Source organism: Siphateles boraxobius, unplaced genomic scaffold, assembly GCF_051911475.1.
Source record: "Siphateles boraxobius isolate OS27281-9 unplaced genomic scaffold, OSU_SipBor_1 119, whole genome shotgun sequence".
Classification (NCBI taxonomy): domain Eukaryota; kingdom Metazoa; phylum Chordata; class Actinopteri; order Cypriniformes; family Leuciscidae; genus Siphateles; species Siphateles boraxobius.
Window position 1 is genome coordinate 4,472,996 of NW_027508721.1, and position 19,983 is coordinate 4,492,978.

A 19,983-nucleotide genomic window follows, 5' to 3' on the forward strand; every position below is an offset into this window, starting at 1 on the left:
CTTTGGAAGGCGGCATGTTATGCTGGGTCTCATCTCAGCGTTTGTATTTTGTACCCATTAAGTTAAAAATAAAGTTGTGCAATTTTTTTGGAGCATATTTGTACAAATCAGCATGAAATGCATGTTATTGATCCTATTTTGTTGAAAGGACATACTTCACTCTTGCAACAGTTTATCCCACTTAATCGCCAAGCAATATCTGGCTGATAATTTCATATTATATATTTATTTATTCAGAGGCCTCAAGATAAAAGACAATACTTGTGTAAATTAGACCACTATTATGACATCAAATACACTAAAATATCTAGGTGTGACTTTGCTAAGTAATGGCAATCAAACTGTAATCAATTATTTTAAAATGTACAATTAGCCAGAATGACATCAAATACACTACTTCGCAAAGATACACCTAATTATTTTTAGTGGCAATCAAAATAATCAATTATCTTAAGTGTACAATTAGGCACGATGTCATTTGGGCTTAATTTTCTGAAACCACAACTCTTTTTTTGGACGAATTTATTTATACAAAACTAGCTGTAAAGTTTGAAAAGTCAAGTCATCTTACAAACAAATATACTGTAAGTATATAGTGTACAGAGAGAAAACAGACTCAGTAAAAAACAGCAGGATTAAAAAGCAGCATAGCAACTACACTCCACAATGTAAATAATAATGTGAAAAGATTTGTACGTGAATACAACAGCGTTTTAAAATAAGTAATGGAAAGAGGTGATTTACAGAGCTATTTCTCATGCATTAGATGCACAAATCGGAGGTTTCCAAAAAGCTTTTAGTACTGACAATTTTAAATATTCCATTTCATTTTCGCAACTGGAAGTAATAAAAGCTTAACGTTTGTCCAACAGAGAAAGTGTGTTTAGCTGGCCAGTATCTGTCGCTGGCGCTTGTCCTTAGCCCTCTCCTGGGTGCGCTGGGCCAAAACTTTTCCCTCATGCGTTTGAGCTGTGCGCGTGACCGCGGAGATGCCGTCCACAAACTTGGTCTTGAAGAGCACGTTTGCATTGGTGAACATTCCATCTTTCAGAGACACCACCACAAACTGCAAAGAACAAAAATGTCTCATTCAGTTTCTGTTCAAATACAGTCGTGTTATAGCTGATTATTACCGATTCGCTTAACGTATAGCTCATTTCGACATTAATTTTGAGCATGTGTATTACCTGTGAGTGTGTAAAGTGTGTCCTCAGCATCTGTCCGATGTTTTGCGTGTGTGAGAGATCAAGAGCGGCATCCACTTCATCCAGGATGTAAATGGGAGCGGGTTTGAACAGCAACATAGCTAAAATTAGAGAGAGCGCCACCAGAGACCTGAAACAAATGCATCAGGTGATCAATGGGCAGCACATGTACTGGGAAATATGCAGTAATTGTTTGTCCACGATCTGATGCTCTAATGGATCTGTGGCTGAGAAATGGTGACCTGGAGAGCCATAACCAAAATGGCTATTGATTCCAGGAGCGATATGCCACTTTTAGCAAAAGTGTTATGCAAAGGCTGACCTTTGACCCCCGCTGAGCTCTGTTAAGTTCTCTTTCCAGGTTTTCCCTAGAGCCACTTTAAACTCCAACCCATCCAGGACACCACATCCCTCGGGTGGAGCCAAACGGGCATTTGCCCCAGGCAACAATGTGGAGAATATAGAGCCAAAATCCTTGTTCACCTGCAATTACACAGACTGTACTGAACCAGATGCAATGCAACATGATTCTTTTATCTTTTTTCTTACTAGTTGTGACTAATTACTTTGTCAGATTTGTATTTTACCTTCTGCCATGCCACATTGAGTGCCTCATTCTTCTTCTGGTCCAACTCTTCAATCGTTTCCAGGATTTTGGCTTTATCATTCTCAACAATTCTCTTTTTCTTCTTCAGATCATTGTACTAAAAGAAGTCAGACAAAAAAAAAAGTGTAATAAATAATAATTGCAATTATTATTAATAATTATATTAGTTAATACTATTACTAATAATAATATAATAAAATACCAGAGCTGTACATCAATGAACAACACCATAAAATAATAATAAAAAAATGACTGCCATCAAAGGAATAGTTTACATTTAAAATATACTGAAATATATTTTTTTTAAATATTTCACAGGATACACAAATAAATTCGGCCTTAGTGAGCATATGAGACTTCTTTCAAAAAATGTGTTACATAAAATACACACACACCAAACATTATAGTGAATATACAAGATATATGCTTTAGTTGTATTAGTACTAAAACATATAATTTGTTATTATTTTTTTGAGTCTGGAGACCCAGGCATGTTCTTTAGATTTACTTCTGCACTTTTACTTTCATCTGTTTAATGTATTCTTGTACATCTTTTACAGCAGTCACTAAAGAGGACAAAGGTCGTACCCTCTCCTCAGCCTCACTGAGCATGTTCATGGCTCTGCGGTTGACGTTTCTCTCAAGCTTGTCTTTAGTCTCCTCGAGTCTCTTCAGCCTCTGTCCAGCCTCTTTGGGATTGTTGGTCTTGAAATCGTAGGCAGTGTTAGGTTGACCGAAGAGATGCTTCTCAGAGGAAATCCAGTCATTCTCAGCTAACATGCGGGCCACCTGAACACAAGCAAACATTACATACAGTCTAATCAACAACACTCTAGTCTCTAATGGGCATCATTCACTTCCTCTGACCTTTGCTGTGGCATCTGCGCTGTCTTTCTTGTGTTTGCTGATGTTGTGTTCCAGCTCTTTGATTTTGAGCTGGGCGTCATTGTTTTGTTCTCTAAGGCGGTTTGCTTCTCCGGTCTTTCCTTTAATCTCTCTCTCCTGTCCAAGAATCACCTCTTTCTGCTGGGACAGCTGCTCCTGCGCAACACGCACTGCTTCCTAAACACAAAGTGTGAGTTAACATATATGGCACAGAAATGAAACACAACCTTTAAGGGACATCTTTGTAAGGCAACTGTAGTTCTTTACCTTACTGGCCAAAACTTCAGTGGACATGGTGTCGATCTGCTCCTGTATGGCTTTGAGAGCTTCATCTACAGCTTGAATCTGCTGCTCATATCCAGCCTGTTCTCTCTTTAGCTCCTCCAACTCCAGAGCTACAGCATCTGCCTCCTACAGAAAGAAAGAAAATAAAAAGTTTCAACACCTAAAACACTATGGCCTGGTTTCACAGACAGGGCTTAGATTAAGCCAGGAGTTTAATAATGACATTCAAGTAGCTTAAAAACGCTCATTACTGGTGTGCACCTTGAGACAAAACAATGGCTCTGACATATTATAAGATATGCCAGTGCAAGTTGCATCTACCTTGTCTGTGGAACCGGGGAAAAGAGTCTGTTTAAACCACAGAATTCCCACACCTTTTGTCCAATGAATCCTTACAACTTTTGCAGTCATTCATGATTACTGAATAAGGGCTTTTTAGAGACTGAACTTACAAAGAGCAACTTCAAATATTTCATGGGCTAGAGAGAGAAAAAAAAAATCCCCTGATGATTCTGTTTTCCATGACTATCAGAACCCTAATGCAAGATAATTAAAATAAACCCAGATTGGATCCAAAAAATTAATTTCAGTAATCAAAAGTATAGAAATATGTCACAATCCCTAATAAGATGGTAATCGTTTCTTAAAGGTCCCATATTATGCCGCTTTTCACAAGATGTAAAACAAGTCTCTGATGTCCTCAGAGTGTGTATGTGAAGTTTTAGCTCAAAATACCCAACAGATCATGTTTTACAGCATGTTTGAATTGTCATTTTTTGGTGCTCAGAAAAATGCGCTGTTTTAGTGTGTGCCCTTTAAATGCAAATGAGCACGGCACAGGGGGCGGAGCTTCAAGAGCTCACGCTCAGTCTCAGGACAATTTCATCTCACAGAATGATGATAATAATATCAGAAACTCTCAGTAATGGTGTTCATTTCGACCCGGAGTCGGACAATAATGCCTACAGAGTCAGAGTGCTGTATAGAGATGGAACAGGTATAGTTTAGTAGTTTAATTACGGTTATAGCGTATTTGTCATCTGCTTGTATGTATCCACTATTAATAGCCTACAAGTCTGCTGTTTCAGACCAGGTCCGAATGATGATCAAACATATACTGATGAGTTTAATAAAGTTTATTGTACATAACACAAAAGATAAAGCGTCAGTTTTACTTCAGAAACTCACCGTAAGAGCCGAGTAAGCAGTAATAGTTAAGATATAAGAAGTGCGGAAGTACATAAACGAATTTCGGTAGAGTTGAGGGAGCATTTTCTTTAAAAACAAAATAATTCCACCTCGTCTTCAGCGGCTGCCTCAGATTTCGGGAGTAAATAGAGAGAGCTATGTGGATTAATACATCCAGCCACACAACACCTAAAACGCTGGGAGACATTCTCGTCAGTGCAGCAGCTGTGAACTCGATCAGGGCGGGTCTATGTTAGAACGGCAGTGTCTGTCAACACTCGTGGGCGGGGCCTGTACATCGTGACGTCACTAAAACAGCGTTCTGAAAACAGGTCGTTGGGAGACACTGCTGATGATTTATGGGGATTAATAAAAAAGGAGTGAAGGGATTTTTATCACTATTGGGTGGTTGTGTACACACACTGCCAACACACATTTATGTCCTAACAGCATGCAAAAGTGAATTTTGCATAATATGGGACCTTTAAGGGGATGTCTATTTAAAAATTATTCAGTGATAAAAGTTGTGCGTTCAAATTTGATCAGTGGAGGAACGAGTTCTGTGGTCCTACAAACTTGAAAATGCACTTCTCACGTGGTTAGTGACATGTACAACAATATCATTTCCTTGACTACTCTGACACTATTGGATGAGAACTGAAAAGAGCTTTGGAGAGTTTTCTCCAGAGCTGAATTGAACTCGTTCCATAATTGATGACCTTTACACAGTTATTGAACCAAAATTAATCAACACTGAAGTGATTTCACCTAAATAATGACTTTTTACTATTGTCTTTTTAGAGCTGCTTTACAGCAGAATTTAAGTCTGTTTGCATCATTTCCTGTTTACCACTGTAAAGCTGCTTTGAAATAATCTGTATTGTATAAAGCGCTATATAAATAAAGGTGACTTGACAAATTTATATGTATAATAAATAATATGTATTATTTATTCATTTAAATATCCTATTTAATAATAAAAAGGACACTATAGTTTACTTTAAATGTTTTTTATCTTGCTTTTTTTTTAATCTCTCCTATACTATGGAAGTCATTTTAAAAAGGTGGAAGTTAGCAAAAACATCTCTCATTTACATAAAATATTGCAAATACCCATAAAAAAATTGGCAACTTTGTCAACTAGTGAAACGATTTGTTGTGCAAGCCCCAATTTATATCAATTGTATATAATGCATATTTTAAAATTGTATAGCATATCTGTTGTTACCATAATAATGGCCCATTTCAAAAGTTTGCATAAGTTTGGTTCTTTTTTAAGCTCCCACTCGCAGTAGTTGAGTGTTGATTTAATATTATTCTTGTAAACGGTTTCCAGAATTTGAATAATAAAAGTCTCTATATATACAATGCATGTACATTAGAATAGAACACAACAGTTACCGTATGGTTCTTGTGAAAATGATTTACAAAAAGTCTTTTAGATTGATCCCTTCATGTAAACTTAGAGATGTTGTTTCAGACTGCAATTAAATGCACAAAAAAACAAAAAAAAACACAAAGTAATTTGGCTAGGAATTTTCAATGTTTCCTAATCATTTAACAACATGTATTCTTTACTTCATTGAGCTCATTGTTTCTGCCTAAACTTAATGCATTGTTTTACAATGAAACAATGCATTTCAATTAATTTTCATTCAGTCACCTCTGATAACAGATCACTCTAAATTGTAATTTAGACATGCATTTTCTGTAAAGCTGCTTTGAAACGATATGTATTGTGAAAAATGCTATACAAATAAATGTGAGTGAATTGAATTAAATATAGGCTACTGGGGTGCGAGATATATGCCTCGCGGTCAGCACACATGAAGCTTGCCACAAAGCACTGGCAAAAGTAGCCTAATGATTATGGATGTGTCGGGAAACGATAGCAAGGAGATATTTTAATTGTTTATTAATGAACAAGTGTTTACTAAGTGTTTTGGCTGCAAAGATGATTATGGCGATGCTGACTCGTCAATACTGCAGTAGTGGACGCGCGTGCGCCTATATGGCTTAGGTAATCAAACTATTTATTTCTAATCGTTTTGTTTAAAAGTAGACATATTTTGACCGTCTATATGACTATTTCTCATGTCTGCGAGGCAAGTATCCTATACGCTGAGTTTCGGTTCATATGTGACGCGCTCCAGTTCTTGCAGTCAAAGACAGATAAACTTTTCAAGTGTATTCTGTGACCTTTTAAGTGCCTTATCAGATTTACCGTGTTGCTGGTCTTGGCAGCAATTATCTTGTCGAAAATATTGCATCACGTGCTTCTGGCATCGAGTCTGGTACATAGGTAGACTTTTGATAATTTCCACATATTTTCTAACTAACTGGGTTGGGACACACACACACACACACACACACACACACACACACACACACACACACACACACACACACACACACACACACACACACACACACACACACACACACACACACACACACACACACTACAGCCTCGCGTGCGACGAGCCACGTCTCTGGGCAGCCGCGTAAACTAGTGTTTTTCCGCCACAGCCAATCATGCTGCGGCCAAAGTAGCCACTTAAGTACCGAAATTCGGTACCGAAAAACAAGACATGTTTCAATACTCGGTAGTATCGAGGCAATTCGGTCGGTACCTAAAAAGTACCGAACTCGGTACCCAGCCCTAATTCAGACAGCGATGAAATCACAGACTGGTCCCTGTAAACATTGAAAATACCTTGCGTCCCCATGAAAAAACAATTGCCATGCGAATAGGTCTATAGTAAACGCAAAGTACCTGCTGTTTCTCTTTCAGTCTCTTGTTGAAGGCATCTGCCTTACTCTTGGCCTGATTGAGCTTCTGCTGGGCTGCTTTAAGTTCTTTCTCTCTCTCAGCCCCAGCGTTTTTCATCTTGTTCTCCAGAACTTTGTACTTCTCCTCCGCCTTCCTCTGAACCTCTTTTGTCGTCTGTAGTGTTTCCTCACACTCCTCTACAGAAACGGAGTACCAGGATGGTTAACGAACAGTGAAACCAACAGTTAATTCTATTGTGTAGCTAATACAGAGCCCTGACTTCAGCATGAGAACTGGCGCCAATTTGACCAAGAGGGGTATTTGTGTGTACCGATGGTCTTGCGCAGGTTCTCCAGCTCCTCCTGTTGTTTATGGAAAGAGCTCTGCTGAAGTTTGGTCTCTAGGATCCGAGCCTCCTCAGTCTTCAGGTCTAACTGCTGCTTGAGCTGACGATATCTGAAGGGAAAAAAAAAAATTTTAGTCTTCCACCTTGTACTTTTGTTCTGATTGGTCAGTGAGGATTTTTAACAGGTTGTCTATTGGACAGAGGCTCACTTCTCAGCTGTGGCCTTGAGGCTGCTGAGCTCAGACTCCACTGCGGTGAGTTCTGCTTCTTTAGTCCTCAGACTGTCCTGAATGTCCTTCACTTCAGCCAGTTTAGACAGGACAGAGGCCGTCTGAGCACGTGCACCTACACACACACACACACACACACACACACACACACACACACACACACACACACACACACACACACACACACACACACACACACACACACACACACACACACACACACACACAGTTATTAGAGAACATCATGTTCTACTTTACCTTGGAAATGTTTGCAGACTGTAATCTAATCTGTCTCTGGATAAAATCCCCACAGGTTTCACTATAATAATGGTCGATCAATATACATTTCTTTATTGGCTGATGCCGAAAGTAATAACTAGAAAGAATGGGGGACCAGTGTAATGGTGACATTTACACTGTACAATTTAATGAGAAATCATTATCATCTTTGAGCAATCCTGTAAATGTAAGATTAGCTAATAATGTGATAAATCATCTAAAAAAATAAAATAAAAAAAGAACAAAGCAGAGCCAAACTGCCACCTCTCATGGGTGAATCTCACAAAATCCATTAAGAAACAGGTCAGAATCAGTGTTGATGTGAACTAAAACTATTAAAAATCATTTTGGTAATTGAAATTATAAAATATAAATATTTCATTTATTTACCAAGGCAACAATTAGTACCAAGTACTAAAAATAAATTATAGCTTTAATTTAAAAATAATCATAAAAATGACAAAAGCAAATAAAATTTGTAAAATTGAAATTATTAATAATAGTATATAAAATACAGTTCATAATTGCCTTCATAATCAAAAGAAAAAAATATTCAAGAAGCTTATATTTTTTAAGAATTTCGTAAAAAAATATTTTACATTCATTCTCATCAAAATCAAGAGAGAAAAAAGGTCAGATTTATAGTAATTTGGAATTTTGTTGAAATGATATTCCAGAACAAATAGTTAGAGTTATAACTTTGTAATTAATAACAGCTCTGAATACTTTTGTGAGCGTCTGTGATGAATCTCATGCAGTTTCACACATACAAACCTCCTGTTAATGTTCCCTGAGGATCAAACACGTCTCCTCCAAGCGTAACTGTTTTGGTGCTCACACCTTTGTCAAAGGCAACTCTTTTAGCATTATCCAAACTGTCACAAACCAGCGTAGTGCCAAAAACATACTCCATGGCCTTCCTCAACTCCGATTCATAACCTACCAATGACAAAGCCGTATGCACATTATCTGGCCCAACCTGCAACACAGAACAAATGGGTTTCCTTTTATTAAACAAAATCCTGCGGAGAATATTTCAAACAAATCATAATCAAATCAACAACAGCTCAAAAGCAGAGCTCTTACCAAGTTTTTGGCAGCGCGCACTACGTTGTCATTGAGGGTACGTGCAGAGATTTTGTTTAGAGGAATGATGGTGTATCTGCGTCTCAGTTCACCCTTTTCCAGAAGCTTTTTTCCAGTAACCTACAAATAGACAAGTTTAAAATCAAAATATAATATTGCTAGATAATGACAAACTACCATTCAGAAGTCTGCAGTCTGTAGGATTTTTAAAGCTCTCTTGAAAGAAGCCTCTTAATGCTCACCAAAGCAACATTTATTTAATTAAATATACAGTAAAAAGAAACTGTAATATGTGAAATATTATTATAATTTAAAATAACCGTTTTCCACTTTAATATTTTAAACTGTAATATATTCCGGTGATGGCAAAACTGAATTTTCAGCAGCCATTACTGCAGTCTTCAGTGTCACATGATCCTTCAAAAATCATTGTAATGTACTTATATGGTGCTCAAGAAACATTTCTTATTATTATCAATATTGAGAACAGTTGTACTGCTTATTGTTTGTGGAAACCAAGATACATTTTCAGGATAAATGTAATAATGTTCAAACAGCATTTATATAAATTTTGTTCAAATCACTGACACCGATGAATTGAATGCATCCTCGCCGAATAAAATTATTAATTTCTTTCCAATATTATATGGACATTATATAGAACCCAATATTTTAAATGGTAGTTTATGACAAATAAATCGAATCAATAACTATGCTTGTGTGTTTCTTAAAGGAAGACTTACCTCGTTGTCGACCACTACGTTATAGAGCCGACCACCTGCGACCACCTCCAGGGCTGTAGCGTTTGACACATCAGTTACAGTGAAAAGATTTGCCACCAAACCCTTCACCTTACTGCGGTCCCAGCTCCTCTCTGGGTCCCTACAGACACACACACACACACACAGACACCATTAGATTCACTGTTGTAATTGTTTGCTAAATGAAGTGTATAAATGACACTTAAGCCATGAGTCTAGATGAAAATGGCCTGCATGTTCTCACGTGTATTCGAAGCGCAGGTTGGGAAATTGCCCCATAAGAGACTCGTAGGTTTCCCTGAGCTGATTGACGTCCCGTGAAAACTGCCTCTTCTGCTCCAACAGACGCTCCTCTCGTCCATCTTAACATACAAGTCAATCTACTTTTAGACATAAAAAAGGACTCATCTAATACTTAAATTCTGAATTAGATTGAATCTGAATTGAATCTGAGTTCACATTCAGCTCCCCACCCCCATTTATTTATCAGTTAAAGATTAGGCTTAAATTAACAGCACCTAATTCAACTACAATCACATTCAATGTTTTTAGTACCCTCATAGTTGAGTTTCTTCATTTCAGCCTGTAGTTTTTCTATGCATTTGTTCACAGCCTCAAATGTGTCCTGGTCTTTTTTGTAGCCACTGTCCATCTTCTTGACCTGAGCCTGCTTAGACTTCAGTTCCTGCTGAGTGTGTTTCAGTTTCATCTGAGCCTAAAACACAGAACAGAGACATCAACAATCACTTTTAAATATATATATATATATATATACACAACTGATTCAGCTTTGCCATCACAGGAATACATAACATTGTAAAATATATAAAAAAATTGAATAATTAATTTGAACTGTAACAATATTACTGTTTTATTGTATTTTGTTCAAATAAACGCAGCCTCAGTGAGCACATTATTTTATCACAATAAATATAGACTCCTCCCCACAGGATAAATTAATTTATTTTATTTATGTTATTAGTTCTGTTTCATTTTATTTGAGTATTTAAAACGGACCTATTATTCAAAAAAAATTAAAAGGTGTTTGAACACAGATGTGTGTCTACAGTGGGTGTAAAAACCAGCCTATAATTGTAATAATCCACCCAATACTTTTTTTTTTACAATCACCATAAATAAAGAACAATCTCTCCAAATGCGTGGTTTCAGATTTCCCCCATTAAAAGACTTTTTAAAAATATTAAAACATCTTATTAACCCCACATTTTTTCTTGGGACAAAATATTAATGAGAGTAATAATACAGCATGCACAGTGAATGAAGTTTTTGAAGTATATAGTGTGGACAAACATTCCCACATCACTGTGACTTGTTGACAGTTTTTATAAGTCAAATAGGTCACCTGTTTGGCCTCTGTCTCAGCTTTACTTATGTCATTCTTGCAGGTCATCATCTGGCCACTAAGTGTGGCTTCAGCTCCATCCTCATTGGCAGAGAGACCAGCTGACACTGCCTTAAAATGCTGCTGAGCCGCCTCCAGCGCTTCTGCATCCTTCTGCCCATCCTCCTGCACGGCCTTCAGCCGCTCCATCGCTTTGGCAACCTCCACTTCCTTAGCTGACATCATCTTTTTATCCTATTTCAAACAAAGTTAACATTTAAATAATTTATTTACATAAACATAAAAAAAACACATTGTTTTCTGACAATATCTTCATTTTTTATCACAATACTTTAAAATATAGACCCCTCCCCCACCCCACAGGATAAATTAATCTATTTTATTTATGTTCTTTTTCATATTATTTGAATATTTAAAGTAGACCTTTTATGCAAAACAAAAAAAAATTAAAAGGTGTTTGAACAGATGTGTGTCTACAGTGTGTGTAAAAAAACAGCCTATAATTGTAAAAATCCACCCAATACTTTTTTATAATCCCCATAAATAATGAACAATCTCTCCAAAAGAGTGGTTTCAGATTTCCCCCTACTCTTACGTAAGAGTAGGGAAGCCCCAGCCATGAATGGTGACAATCTGCCCTTTTCGGATAGATCCCGCCCTGAGTTAGTCACAGTGACAGCAGTCGCCATTTTGGTTTACTCGCTGTAGCAGCTGGGGATATACAATGTCTGTGCCAAAAAACATTACGTTCTGTTGTTAGTTGTACCAACGAACACAAGAGTCTCCATAGACTCCAGGCATTCACTGAGGACACCGTGGTTGAAGTTGTTACAAGAGGATGGATCAACTGTTTGTGATCCAGTCTCCGGAGCGATACTGGTCACGGCAGTAATGAAAGGGAGAGCACGCACTTTGTTACAGTTCATCAGAGTTGTTTCACGGATATAAAGTTTACCAGTTTATTAAGCACTCCCTGAAAAGGCATAAAGTCTGTATATATTTGTTTACTGTTAGTTCTAACGAGTGGTTTTGTGTAATTTGCTGTGTTATTTGATGATAATGAAAGGGAGAGAGAGAGTTTATGGATAAGTATTAATGTGCACTTTTCTTGTACTGTTTTATTCAGATCTTAAGGTGATTTTCTGGAGTAAAACGGACGCTTCATGTTTTGTGTGAAGTACAATAAACGTCATAAAACTCATCAGTACAGTTTTGGTCGTCACTCGAACGGGGTCTACTACAACAGGCTTGTACTAACAGTGGATAAAAGCAAAATAACAGCATAAGTTATAACTGTGATTAAACTAAACTATACCTGCTCTATCTCCATGCAGCATATACTGTATTATCTGGCTCTGTATGCATAATCGTTCCAGTTGACTCCAGTTCATACTGAACACCGCTAGTACAGTTTCTGACATTTTATTGCGTGAGATCTGTTTTGTTGCCACCAGAGCAAGAGCTCTTGAAGCGTCGCCCTCTTCTTGAAAGGGGGCTGGGAGCAAGCAACAGCTAATCTTTTTATATTTAAAAGGACATACACATAAACGGCTAATTTTTGCTCACCCCCAAAAAGTGGCCATTTTAACATGCTATAAAAAATTATCTGTTAGGGCTCCAGACTGCGACCATTTTTCCTACCAGTGCGACCAAATTTTGTTATAGGTCGTGCTGGCGGCAGCGAATGGCAAACAAAATGAAAGCGGAACGAAACTGCACTACTCGTTTGTGCTTCACGGACCGTTTATTAGTCCGGACCAATAAGAGAAAGCGTAGCGCCGCGAGCTACTTGCCAGTCACGGGCCGATCTCGAGACACCGTTACTACACAGCACCATTGAAATCCATTGAATTGACCAGAGAATTAATAATATCGCTGCGAGATCCAGCGAAAAACATTCAGATTCGAAGTTGACGAGCTCTGTTATAAACAATAGATATCAGATCAAGCAGCTCTGGCTTTGGAAACCAGGGAAAACATTGTGCCATGAATTAACAAGTTAAAGAAGGCTTTAAGTCCACAAATCACCAACATTCACCATGGATTTAATGTAGTAACACTAACCTTAACTACACATCTTTTTCCAGCACTTCAAAACTATAATATCGTATTTGTTATTTTTATGTGATGACTAAAACATATTTAGTTCATCCTTCAAAGATAGTCCCCATTTATATATATAAAAAAATATATATATAGGAAAACTCACTTGTTTAAAAAAAAAAAAAAGATTAAATTACATTGTAAACAGTAGGTAACTGCAGAGGACGCTTATTGGATATGTTCAGTCCCTAATATCTATTTTTTCCCTAGTTTTGCTTTTGAATTAAGACATTATGAATGATAAAAATGAAAGTTAGTAAGGTCAGTGCTTTACTGTCATCCCCGCATTGCTACCAAATACTTTCTGTAGAACTCAGTGGCTCTGGTGTTGCTGCCCTCAAATGTTAGTCTGGAGCCCCTGTGAACTTAAAATAAAACTGCATATTGTAATTTCTGTACGTTAACTCTATTTACTATCAAAGCATTTGTCAGTGTATAATGTTTTAGTAATTAGTAAAGTAATATTTTGGGGGAAAATGTGAATAATTGCATAGCAAGCTGATTTAAGGTGTGCCCCTAAATTTTCTGCTTGCGCTCCTAAAATTTTTAGTCAGGGGCTACAGCGCTTCTAGGAAAAAAAGTTAGTCTGGAGCCCTGATTTTATAATTTTTTTTACCTCCTCCATGTTTTTGACCAGCTCTTTTCTCTTCTTGGTCTCATCTTTCAGATTTTGCTTCTTCAGGTCAAGAGCGCTTTGGGCCTTTGTGTCCACTCTCTGTGCTTCAGACAGGGTCTCTTCCAAAGTCTTCAACACACCCCCAACCTCCTAGAGAGACAGACAAAGATATGAGACATACTAATGGAATATAACAGGAGACAGAAATATTCAATCAATCAACCGCACACGTTTCTAACAGGTATCAATTTGCATCATAAAATATTCAAAAATCTTTTCCCGTACAAATAATTTAATACTTTTTGCCAGTCCATTACCCACTATCCAAACTTCTATTACAGACCTTCAGTCTCCACAGGACAAATAACTCTGTTCAGGTAAACGAATGCCAACCTGTTTAGATCATAGGTAACCACACCATTTAGCAGACTGCGGTCCAAATCTGGACTGTGAATGGGTTTCATTAGGACCACAAATCATTTCTAATAAATTAATGACAGTTTTCCTCTCCACCTAGAACATTTAAGCCATCTTTACTCTGCAAAAGCTACATTTTAATAGTATGATTATTCAAAGCATTTTAAACGGTTTATTCTTATATGTATTGTACATTAATAGCGGGAGAGGAGAGACATGAGCACCGGGAGTCTGTGTGTGTGCGGATTGTCTGTGTAGCGCGAGTACTGTGTGAGGAAAAAAAAAAGAACGTTTACGGAGTTTCAGTGACATTATTACTACATTAAACTACTATATAATGTATAACAATGCAATGGGGGAATATTTGTGGGCCCTAATAATAACAACAACAATTTTGATAATTTATTACTAATTCTGTGTAATATAATTACATATTAAAAAATGTTCTATTGTAATGCACTTTAAAATGTAATTTATTCCAGTTATAGAATTTCAGCAACTTTTTTTCTAGTCTTTAATAACATGATCCTTCAAAGATCTTCTTATCAAAACATTTTAAATAAATAAATATTAAAAATATTTTTATGGAGACAGAACTTTTTCAGTATTCTTTGATGAATAGAAAGTTCTAAACTAATTTCTTCCAAAAACAAAAAATATGACCTAATCCATACTTCTGAACGGTAGTGTATTTCTAATATGCCATTCAAAAATGTCAATATTAAAGACCACACTTACAGTTCTAACAGTATTATAGTTAATATATAATGTGGCTTCAGATTAGATCAGATTAACTGATCTAGATGAATAACTTAAGTGACCCATTTTGGGTTCAAAACAGCTTATTTTGATGATAACCGAGCAGTTCACATCCCTGAATAAATCATAAGCAATTCAAGTTTCACCTGCCCCATCTTAAACTCTTTGATTGACTCTTGTAGCACACAAATCAGAACACAGGAGTCACTTCTCCATCACTCATCCGTGGATCTCTTTCCATTTCTCAAGATCACAGCATCTAATATAGTTTGGGTGTGAGCCCCCAAAGACTGAAATAGTCCCTGTTGCTCCTGTTCTCAGATCAGTGTAACCCAGACTGTCTGCTCTGCTGCTCACCTTGTCCCTGTTGCGCTCCAACTCTCGTATCTCCGCGCTCAGCTCCTTCACTTTGGCCTCGTTCTGTCTCATGTTCTCCTGCAGCTGCGCGATGGAGCTCTGCATCTCTTGCAGTTCTTCAGTAGACTTCAGCTTGGTTTCCTCGGCGCACACAAACAGATACGCCACATATAGTCGACTCAAGTGCTCGATCTCTCGCATGAGCTTCTGGTACTCCAGGTAGGACGCACGTTCCTAAGAAGCAAGGGAGAAGGATAGGATATAACAAAAAGATAAGAATATATTGCACAAGTAATATCAACTTTGTCCACAGTAAGGAACTGAAACTGGTAGAAAACTTCAATGATAAACAAAATAATGTTCAGCAGCACAAAGAAACAGAGGCACACAGTAATGTATAGCCTTTATATTATTTATAGATTCAATTATTTATTATTAATAGCACATTTAATTTATTTATATAATAAATATGTGAATAATACATTATTTGTAACTGAATATAAACAATAAATTATAGAGTTATTATTCATTAACTATTATTCCGTTTAAAATGTCTTGTGGGTTTTACAGAACAAAAAAATAGGATTTTTTAAAACAAAATTGATTTTTAATTTTAGATTTTCTTTTTTTAAAAATGCATACCTCCTTCAGTTTCTCCATAGCGGGCGTGATCTCCTCATCCAGGATCTATCTCACACACACACACACACACACACACACACACACACACACACACACACACACACACACACACACACACACACACAATATCAGAGATGAAATTGACATCATTCCAAATGTTGGGTAATTTAAATAAAAAATTATATTTATATAAATTTACATACAGTCTGAATCTCTTTGAGCTTGGCATCTTTCTTCTCAATAGTTTTCTGAGCACTGATCTTCTTGCACTCATACATTCTGGTACCTGCCGCTTCCTCAATCATGGCCAGAATCTATAGATAAAAACATGGCATAATAAAATTTAAAAAAATCAAATAAGAAACTATACACTTGGATCTAAGACACTGTATGTTTGTGTCACTTCATCTATCAATCTCACCTCAGGAGGTTTCATGTTTAAAACCTTGGTGATTCTCCCCTGAAATAAACATAAAATTAGAGTTACTGGGAATGTGAACCCTAACTACAACTGAATCAGGAAATCCAAATAAAAACTGGTCTTAAAATCAACATGAAATCAAAATTGACACTATTTACTTATGTATTTCAGACGGAAAATTGTCACATTACACAAGTAAAATAAGTTGCAAACAGCCATTCACATTAATTTTTAAATGAAAGTCCTGTGGTTAAGAATATGAATATTCAATACATTTACAAAATCTTTTTAGGCCACATAAATTCCTAGATGGGTATATTATGGTTGTTACCTGCATGATCAGAAAGTGAGGGTTGTTGACATTCAAGCCAACTGAACAAAACAGATCCTGGACTCGCAGGTTGTTTGCGTTCACGCCGTTGATGAGGTACTTGTTTCGTCCACCTATGACCACCTGCACAAAACAGAGTCACAAGCTTTATCATTACTGTCTCTTTGATGCCATCTCTAAAAATCAGTGATCTCCTGTCGAATACCTGTCGTGTGATGGTAATCTCATCATGGGTCTCAAAACCAAGGGGACTCTGTTTCTTGTTGGAGTTGTCGAAAGTAATGGACACAGTTGCCTTGGTGATTCCAGCCAGGCCATTTTTATACACTAGATCTTGGAGATTAGTGGCACGAACCTACAATGTTTGACAAACCAAAACAATCAGTATTACAGCTTTTGAACCTTGCAACTCACATCTATTCATTTATTAAACAGTCACACTATATATATATATATATATATATATATATATATATATATATATATATATATATAAAAACATATTCTGTTTAACTTTTATTTAAGGTTATCGTTGTCATACAAGAGTTTTATAACATAGAGCAATCAGAAATATTGTTTTTTGTTTTGTTTGATAAAATAAATAAATAAACAAAAACTGCGCAGCCACAGAAAAACGTCCATCACAGCACTGATTTATACATATGGCTATGTGTTAATAACAAATTAGTTGAATGCATTAAAACGCACCTGTGATAAGTTAGTTATTCCCAGCAGAAAGCAGATGGAATCGAGGATGTTTGACTTTCCACTGCCGTTTAGTCCAGTGATGGCGTTAAAAAACGGATCAAATCCGTTTATCTCCGTCCTTTCGGCGTAGGACTTGAAGCCCTCTAGTACAATAGACTTTATGTACATTTCGATCAATCACAGTACGAGTAAAATATAATAACAACGCTATATTATACGCGATAACAACTTCAAAGAACCTCTGCGTTGCTTTCAGTTCAACCATCCAAACTTGAAATTTGGCGCCAGGCGCATTTCCGCTCCGCCGTTCAAAAAAAGGGAGAGATGTCAGTTACTAGTAAAACAACAAACAAAGAAATTCACTCGAATCCTTCATATGTTTAGACGAAATGTTGATTTTATTTTGATAAAATGCATGGTCATTACAATCAATGGCATTGTTATTAAAATTGAATTCATTTTATTATTTTGATTCAGGCTACATTTTAGCCACCCAATTGATGGACCCAAAACATTGAAGCGTGTATGACGTCGACAGGGCGGTTTTGGCCCAAGTGTCATTTCGTTCAAAAGGAGTGTGGTACAGTGGAGTGCACATTGAAACTATATGATGTTATCATATTTTGATACGCGACTCTATGGGATACACCCTGACTGGTCAATTGAGGCATTCTGCAGTTGCATTCTGTAATATTTATGTGTGATGATCGGTAAACTATATATTTTCTATATAGCCCAGTTTTTATTTTCACGTAATAAAATACCAATTAATTTAGTAAGTAGCAGTGTATGTACTCAGGGTTTATTTTTCATAAATGCCCGCTTACATGCTATTAAAATGTCAGGTTTTAGTGGCCCATAATATTTGAGAGTCCTGGAGACCAAGCATATGCATGCAGAGAATGAAAGCTATTGTGCAGTTTCAAATATTCTGCGAATTCTCCTAATGTTTAATTTGTTAAAAGCGAGGCATAAATATTTTTTAGGAATGCTTCGCAATGGTGCTGCAATGTCATAATATTTTATTTTTCAAAACGTAAAGCGCACAGCCCAGTAGAAATGTGACAAACTGACGTTTCACCAGATGAGCTCGCATAAGATTATTAAAAGTGTATGCGCCGTAATATCCACAAGTTTGTCTGCAAAAATATGTCAAATGTAGCATTTATAACAGTTAACAAATAAATATAAATTCAAGTCACAGCATTGCTCATTTGCACAAGCACAAATTGGATTTCACCCTCACTGTGGAGTTATGTTACAGTTAGTGTAGGTCTAAGTGCTCAAAGCATAGCTAAGTGCTCAAAACTAAATGCATGGTCTTTGTGCACTCCCAAAGGTTTACAGGTTACACTGAAATTAACTTTTTTTTGGGTCAACATCAAGAATTTAGTTTTTGTCTGCTTGCTCTACAGAGGCACAGGACACAAGGAAAGACACACCAGATTAAAGGCATAGAAACAGATCTGCGCAAGGACAACACAGTCACCACGATCTGAATACATTGCAGTGGGTTGAATGTACGTCAAGTCAAAGTTCTTAAGTTTTAGCGCAGTGTGTTGATGCTTCCTGCTCAGGGACAGCAGACAACGGGCCAGCGTGTATTTCGCAGCACAGCTCACTGCTCTGACGGACCGCACAGAGTCGAAATGCATCAAGAAATAGGGATCATCCTAACACAGCAGATAAATGCAAATTGAACATCTTTCAATGGAAAGAAATAGACAACACTTCCTAATATAATATAGCACATCAAAACTGTTATTTTGAAGTCTATTCAACTATAAAATATGTTTTTCAAGCAGTTACGTAGCAGGTATAATCATAAATGAAAGGGGGATGAATGCTTGAACTCAACTCACTATATCTGGATCTCTACCGTCCAGAATCAGCAGGTCTTCCAGGGCCCAGATCTCTGTTCTCTCATAGCTGTCCTCCAGCCCACAGTGCTGCAGCTTCTTGGTCCGTGAATGCTTAACTTTCCGACACAAGACCACTGAGATCTGAGCTTCTTTATCCTTAGATACTAAACACACATTGGTTCTAGTTTTTATTCTACCCCTTCATCAAACAAAGTAATATATTTTACAATTCTTACTCCTTCACAAACAATATCTGATCGTGTCCCCAGATGACCCCACTGTTTTTTTTCTCAGTATCTCAACCGTTATCTGATGGAAAATAGCGCCTGCCACATCAAATAATTATGCACAAAAGAATGTGAATTTTCTTACTAGAAACACAGAGAAAATGCCGTCCCTGATGTTGCTCCTCTATTTCTATAAACTCCACCATCTTCTGTCCCTCCGGTCGGAACAAGACTCTGTCCATCTCCTCCCTCAGCAGAGATGACATCTCAGGCAGAAAAAGTGAATTTAAGTGTGAGAGAGAGCAAGAGCAGAGTGAGGGATAATATGTTTTCTGGAGGTGGACCTGGTTTGTGGGGTTTATTGCCCTCCTTTCAAACTCTCTCTCTCTCTCTCTCTCTCTCTCTCTCTCTCTCTCTCTCTCTCTCTCTCTCTCTCTCTCTCTCTCTCTCTCTCTCTCTCCATATCTGTGCATTTTCAATTGAACAATGAATTGTACCATCATTTCAAATGTTCTATTTATTTATTTTTGGT

At 37.0% G+C, this 19,983-nt stretch overlaps 2 protein-coding genes across 2 annotated transcripts; both read right to left on the reverse strand.

Annotated features, from left to right (window-relative positions):
* Positions 1 to 210: 210 nt before the first annotated feature.
* Positions 211 to 17,654, reverse strand: smc2 (structural maintenance of chromosomes 2). Its single transcript, XM_077204638.1, has 24 exons — positions 17,363 to 17,654; positions 16,860 to 17,009; positions 16,655 to 16,777; positions 16,324 to 16,362; positions 16,106 to 16,216; positions 15,903 to 15,947; positions 15,261 to 15,494; positions 13,728 to 13,877; positions 11,009 to 11,242; positions 10,201 to 10,360; positions 9,890 to 10,007; positions 9,628 to 9,766; positions 8,885 to 9,004; positions 8,573 to 8,777; positions 7,499 to 7,634; positions 7,275 to 7,399; positions 6,947 to 7,140; positions 2,965 to 3,108; positions 2,680 to 2,874; positions 2,401 to 2,601; positions 1,793 to 1,909; positions 1,528 to 1,688; positions 1,188 to 1,335; positions 211 to 1,066 (listed from the first exon to the last, which is right to left on the reverse strand). Exons 1-24 carry the CDS (start codon positions 17,528 to 17,530, stop codon positions 884 to 886), a joined length of 3,600 nt encoding a protein of 1,199 aa, XP_077060753.1. The 5' UTR covers positions 17,531 to 17,654; the 3' UTR covers positions 211 to 883.
* Positions 17,655 to 17,737: 83 nt separating this feature from the next.
* exoc1l (exocyst complex component 1 like) lies at positions 17,738 to 19,831 on the reverse strand. Its single transcript, XM_077204720.1, has 3 exons — positions 19,597 to 19,831; positions 19,225 to 19,388; positions 17,738 to 19,035 (listed from the first exon to the last, which is right to left on the reverse strand). The coding sequence occupies exons 1-3, from the start codon at positions 19,715 to 19,717 to the stop codon at positions 18,772 to 18,774; spliced, it is 549 nt and encodes a 182-aa protein (XP_077060835.1). The 5' UTR covers positions 19,718 to 19,831; the 3' UTR covers positions 17,738 to 18,771.
* Positions 19,832 to 19,983: the final 152 nt, after the last annotated feature.

Bases quoted from the DNA above. Each gene is read 5' to 3' on its own strand.
- smc2 (XM_077204638.1), bottom strand. From the start codon at position 17,530: ATGTACATAAAGTCTATTGTACTAGAGGGCTTCAAGTCCTACGCCGAA. The intron at 15,495-15,902 runs GTATGCATTTTT...CTTGCTTCTTAG, and splicing joins CTATGGAGAAACTGAAGGAG to GAACGTGCGTCCTACCTGGA. The intron at 1,910-2,400 runs GTACGACCTTTG...GACTTCTTTTAG, and splicing joins TCAGTGAGGCTGAGGAGAGG to TACAATGATCTGAAGAAGAA.
- exoc1l (XM_077204720.1), bottom strand. From the start codon at position 19,717: ATGTCATCTCTGCTGAGGGAGGAGATGGACAGAGTCTTGTTCCGACCG. The intron at 19,389-19,596 runs GTAAGAAAATTC...ATGTGTGTTTAG, and splicing joins GCATTTTCTCTGTGTTTCTA to TATCTAAGGATAAAGAAGCT. The intron at 19,036-19,224 runs GTGAGTTGAGTT...CTGCTGTGTTAG, and splicing joins ACGGTAGAGATCCAGATATA to GATGATCCCTATTTCTTGAT.